Genomic DNA, 6,000 nt, shown 5'->3' with positions numbered 1-6,000 from the left:
ACATCTGACACATACAAATATATATATTAAACCTCATTGTTGTCGCTAACAGCAGCAGCAGCAGCGACATCGACAGAGGCAGAGACAGCAGCGATTCTCAGTTGAGTCTCCTCAGTCCTCAGTGCTAATTGCGATTATCTCATACTGGAAGCACCTGAAAAAAAAAACAGTCGACAGCGCTGCCGCCTAGGAGATTTGAATTTTTGTTTTGTTCGTTTTTTTTTTTTGAGTTGGAAAAAGTAATTTTGAAAATATTCTTAACGTCTCTGGTTAGTAGAGTTTTAGACGCGTTACATGACGTTACGTGGGCGACAGTCGGAAAAGTGAAAAAAGTGCAGTGATTTTTAGTGAAATTTTGCTAATGACCTGTGAGAGAATATAAAGAAAACCAAGGTCAAAGTTCTTTCAAAATGATGCCCAATATTTGGTTAACATGTGCAGTTTATCTAAGTTTCTGTTATGGCCAACCTCAATTGAATTTGCCAACCCCTCAGCCAGAGGTTTTCTATAATGGTTATACACCGAATGTGGCAACAACACCAGCTCAAGTGCGAGCCGATCGTGATCGAGATCAACGTTATGGACCACCCTATGCAGATGACGGTGGTGGTGGTGCTGCTGGTGGGAATAGCGATGATGGCTTAGATGATTTTAGGGTGTGTCTTGGATTTGCATGGAATTTCATCTTGGACTCGATCTATAATGTATGCTAACCTTTTTTCAGTATGGCCAGACCTATGATGAACGCATGAGATTGGGCTATGCCTATCCCACACCTCAGCAAAATTTCAGTGATTCACCCTTCAGTGGTGATCGGGATCGACAATTGCAAGGGCAGGTGCAAGGCGAAAATCGTTATTCCAATCACAATTATAGCCCTCTAGCGGGGACATTCAACGATGATGCGCGATTTAATCAGTTTAATAATAATAACAACAACAACAACTACAATAACAATCCGAATGTTGAATTTGTGGGCGGCAATAATCGCTTTTCGAATCCATATCTACCGAATCAGGATCGTTTTAATCTGAATCAGGGTTTCTTGGACCGCCAACGTTATCAGCAGGATCGTCGCTATCAACAGGAACTGGAAAAATTGCGCATTTTCCTTGTCGAGGCCGATCAGAAGGGCTCTCAAGAGTGTACCGCCAATGTGGCAGCCCAATGGAATTTCGAGACTAACGTCAACGATTTTACACAGTCGGAAGCGGTGAGTTAGTGGCACGAGTAATTGTGGTTACCAACAAGCACGCGATGAATGTGTGTAGTTGTAGTTTGGTTGGTAGTTTGGGGTTGTGGTAGTGGTGCAGTTTTCTCATGGAGACTCACAGATAAAGTCGGAAAAGTGACGCTTTGAAGGTCGAATTGACCTGTATGTAAGAGAGTTTCCCAGGCAGAAATGCCAATGTCAAAATTCGAGTTGTTACATGTGACTATCTTTAAAGTTGACTATTTGGTTGAAGTCGTTGTGACATGCGTTTAGAAATAAAGTTTTATTTCGAATGTTCATCCTACTCTAACTAGTTTGCCATACGAGGCCATTCTCTATGACTTGACTCTGCCTTAGTATCGGGTAGATTCAATTTTTCTATTACAATTAATTGTTATTTCTTGCAAATTGCAACAAGCAAAGGGAGTTACCTTAGATTGCATTCTCATTGAATTCTCCCACGATCAAATACTTGATTAAATCTATCAGCATTCTAATATTAAATCCGCCTTTTTCATAGTATTGTTCCTCTACTTTGTCAATATTAATTTGGTTCATTATGATTGGAATATTAAAAATTTAATGGGCTCTGGAAAAACCTTAAGCTGCTTAGTAAATTATTAAATGCAGGGGATTTTTTTTTTATACAAGGCGAGAAATGTTTTTAGTTGAATAAAATAAATAAATTGTCTTCAAAATTATAGTTATTAATTTTGGTGATTGATTTAAAAAGTTTTATTTGCTCAGGATTAAGTTAAAAACCTCTTTTGAAGATCATCAATTTTCAATCACATTCAATCATCTCAATGGAGATGAAGATTTATTGTGAAAATCCAAAAGTTTCTTGTTTATTTTTAAAGCTGTTGAATAAAAAGTTTTAAATTTAATGGAATACCAACAAGTATCATTAGGAGGAAATTTTTCGTTTTAGTTTCGTTTGGAGTAAATTCATTTTTTTTTACTTGAAACTTTCTAAATAAAGTTTAAGACCTTGGACAGAAAGTATTATACTTATTGTTTTATATGAACAATAAAAAAGTTCATATTTCCAGAAAATATCATTTTTTTTTACTTCAAATCAATAAAATATGAATTAGGTATAATTTTTGTCTACATTTCGTAAAGAATGGAAAATTCATAATTTAAAAAGAATTTTGTTTCCATCCCATATAAAAATTACATTGATATGTTTTTGATTAATGCTCTTTAATACAATAAAATTAAAAATTTTAGTGAAATAAATGAAAAAGAGTTTTAAATGGTGTTCACATAGATTCACATTGTTGTTTTAGCCAATTACAGTTTTAAAGTGTTTACCGAATGTTGAATATTTGTATAACAGATCAAATGGGACCTGCAAAAGTATAAATAATCAATGTTAAGGGTATTTATTGACGTATGTGTAAGGGTTTTGGAGCTGGGACCATGGAACGGCTGCGTTTAATTAGTGTAGGAATCTGCGAGATTTCCGGCTTATTGGTTTGGGTTACAGGATCTTCATTTTCCGCATTAGTGTTCCACATATTTTCAGTGTCTTGTTGTGAATGTTTGGAAATAGGAATACGGGAAAGGCTGGCCCCGGTGTTAACACGTTTCATAACTGGTTTGGCGAAACGCTTGGGTTGCTCGTTTTCTATATTCACAGTAAAGGAATTATTTTCATCTGAAGTGGTAACGTTAATAGAAGTTCCCTCACATTTTGTATTTTTGATATCTGTGTCATTTTCTGCATTTGGAAAATCTTGAATATGATTTCCATTATCACGGCAATGTGCTTTCTTGATGTTTGCAGCCTGACGATTGTAAATCTCTCCTGAGTTCATTGTGACTGTAGTCTGTACTCCAATTGTTCGCATTCTATTATTAATATTAAGAGCTTGCCCTCTGTCTCCTTCTTCGATCTGTGAAATGGTATACTGAAATTTATGTACATTACTCACAATTTATAGTCGTCGATTACTAACCCATTTCATTAGGGGAGTTCCACGCAAAAAATATATGAGGATCGCATTTAATAGTACGAAACCAGTCCCAAGTAAAATGCAATCACTATAACTAAGCTTTGCAAAATAACCAATAAGAGATTCGCAAATACATTTTGTCGGTTCCGGTTTGGTTTGAAAAATATTGAACATTTTTATATATTTTTTTATAACAAAATGTAGACCAAAATCTATATGATGTTACTTGAGCGGCTTTCCAAATGAAAGTGAATATTTTCTCGTTCAAAACACATATATCAAAACTTAAATGTTTGTCTATTTTGTCATGGCCTACTATATATTTTAATTTTAGCTCGATCTCGGTGCCCATATCATAACATCTTTGATTTTTAAATATTACTCAGATAGCTTAGTTGGAGTTTTTTCGTTTAGCATTGTAACAATGTTTCTATGAAACTAATTCAAGTTCCTACTTTTTATTTAGTTGAATGCCCAACAACGTTATGTGGAATTTCAACGTATTACGGCAGGACAATCGAAGAGCATAAACAAGGATCTCATTTTTGATCGTCGTTTGTATCGACAATTGATGTTGCAATCGGAAGTTGGACCCAATGCTTTGCCTCTAGATGTTTTGGATAGGGTAAGATTATAAGAAAATCCAATTTCAAAACAAAATTGATGCTAATTAAGTTTTAAAATCTTCAATTCAGTACAATCGTTTGCTCAATCAGATGCTCTTTCTGTATAATAGCGCCAGCATATGCGCCTATCAACAGCCATTTCAGTGTGATTTACGCTATATACCACACTTAAAGGATATTATGGCTAAGAGTAGAGATTGGGATGAGCTGCAGCATACATGGGTGGAATATCATCGTAAGGCGGGAAGGGAAATGCGTAATGATTACGAGCAATTGACTGATGTAATGCAGGAAGTGGCCTATGTAAATAGTAAGTAATTCACCAGAGAGTTCAGACATTGCAAAGAAAAGTGAATTGTTCTTTTGTTGCAGATGTAACAAATGGCGGTGAATATTGGTATTTGGCCTATGAATCGGGTAATTTTCGGCAAGATATTGATATTGTTTGGGAGCAAATCAGACCCCTTTATGAGAGTCTACACTCGTATGTACGGAGAAAGCTGCGAGATTATTATGGACCCGAACGTATTAATCGTATTGCTCCAATACCATCGCACATTTTGGGCAATATGTATGGCCAATCTTGGTCAAATATATTGGATATACTCATACCCTATCCAGGACGTAAACTAATCGATGTCACACCACGCATGGTTGAACAAGGCTATACGCCATTGTTGATGTTTCAACTGGCCGAGGAGTTCTTTACCTCCATCAATATGTCGGCAGTGGGTCCTGAATTCTATAGAAACTCTGTATTCGAGCAGCCATTAGACAGAAGGGTCCTGTGTGAACCCTCGGCTTGGGATTTTTGCAATCGTCATGATTTTCGTGTAAAAATCTGCACGGATATCAATCAAAGAAGTTTGATTAGTGTCCATCATGAGATGGCTCATATACAATATTTCCTGCAATATCGCCATTTACCCAAAGTCTTTCGAAATGGAGCAAACCCTGCTTTCCATCAGGCCGTTGGCGATGCCATTAGTCTGTCTGTGTCGACGCCAAAGCATTTACAAACCTTGGGTTTGCTACAAAGATCCTTGGATGATTCCAGCTATGATATCAATTATCTCTTCACCATGGCCATAGATAAGGTAAACAAACTAGGGAGGAAAATGTGAAATTACAATAACATAAATTTGCCACTTAGGTTGCCTTTTTTGCCCTTTGCTTTGGCCCTGGACAATTGGCGTTACGATGTCTTTAGTGGAAATGTTAATAAACGTGCTATGAACTGTCATTATTGGAATTTGCGGTGAGTTATAAGTTAATAAACAAAATGGCTCTTATTTGACCTCAATGATTATTTGTTGCAGTGAAAAGTATTCAGGTATCAAGCCGCCTGTTTTACGTTCTGAAATGGATTTTGATATGGGTGCCAAATATCATATACCCGCAAATATACCCTATGTCAAGTGAGTGTATATAAACTATAATTACTTTTCTGTCCAATGGCCATTTCTCTTATCTAATTTTACTCACATATCCACGACTATGAGATATGTAACATTTGCAATTAAAAAAAAAAAACCAACCTCAACTAAATCATGTAATTAAATTTTTGTGTTTTTGCCATTTTTTTTCTTGGCTTTTTCGATTACAATTTACACACGATCTCGAACATTTTCCATCAAATTGCCAACGATTACGCGCATTGGCCCACTAACTCCAAACTCCACATAATGACCAATATAACTCCAACTGCAACTCAAGCTGCTGCCAAACTACATACAAAGAAAAATTCAACTCACTTTTCACTGTGTGTGTGTGTGTGTGTAACATATATTTCCCGCATTCACTTTCCACTTGGCTGGCACAGTTGGCCATCATTTAAATAAGCCAAGACTGAAAAGCAGTTACGAAAAACTATCGACAATGGACATTATACACATGCTGCATATGGAGTATATAGTGTATATATGAATGTATGTATTTCGGCTATGCAGGTTGCTTTTGACCCATTAATCTATAAACATTTTCCGTTTCGAGAGATTTGCATTTGTTCGATCAATAGACAAAAGAAAATTCATATGGCAAAATGATGGTGTCAATGCACTGACCACTTTTTGCTCCATTCCATTTTCATGGCTCTTTTCTTTTGGTCTTTGGTTTCGCTTTGAGGTTTTTTTTTCTTTTTTTTTTTTATTTATATGGCTTGGTATTATATTATATCAGACAGATTGCATAAGACTTGCCA

At 36.0% G+C, this 6,000-nt stretch overlaps 1 protein-coding gene and 1 long non-coding RNA gene across 2 annotated transcripts in view; one reads left to right on the top strand and one right to left on the bottom strand.

The window, feature by feature from the left end:
* The first annotated feature begins 255 nt into the window (after nt 1–255).
* Ance-3 (angiotensin-converting enzyme Ance-3) overlaps nt 256–6,000 on the top strand; it is a 53,945-nt gene continuing 48,200 nt past the window's right edge. Inside the window, 6 exon segments of the mRNA XM_068294736.1 lie at nt 256–656; nt 725–1,213; nt 3,641–3,799; nt 3,870–4,110; nt 4,173–5,058; nt 5,120–5,218. Of these exon segments, the coding sequence (XP_068150837.1) occupies nt 411–656; nt 725–1,213; nt 3,641–3,799; nt 3,870–4,110; nt 4,173–5,058; nt 5,120–5,218 (2,120 nt within the window). The 5' untranslated portion in view covers nt 256–410.
* Nucleotides 2,399–3,425, bottom strand: LOC137580660 (uncharacterized). The gene is made up of 3 exons (XR_011033026.1): nt 3,178–3,425; nt 2,910–3,114; nt 2,399–2,846 (listed from the first exon to the last, which is right to left on the bottom strand). It is a non-coding gene; the product is annotated as an uncharacterized lncRNA (long non-coding RNA).

This window comes from Drosophila tropicalis, unplaced genomic scaffold (genome assembly GCF_018151085.1).
Source record: "Drosophila tropicalis isolate 14030-0801.00 unplaced genomic scaffold, ASM1815108v1 contig_845, whole genome shotgun sequence".
Lineage (NCBI taxonomy): Eukaryota > Metazoa > Arthropoda > Insecta > Diptera > Drosophilidae > Drosophila > Drosophila tropicalis.
The sequence above is the reverse complement of the archived record's forward strand: the minus strand, read 5'-3'. Positions and strand labels throughout refer to the sequence as shown.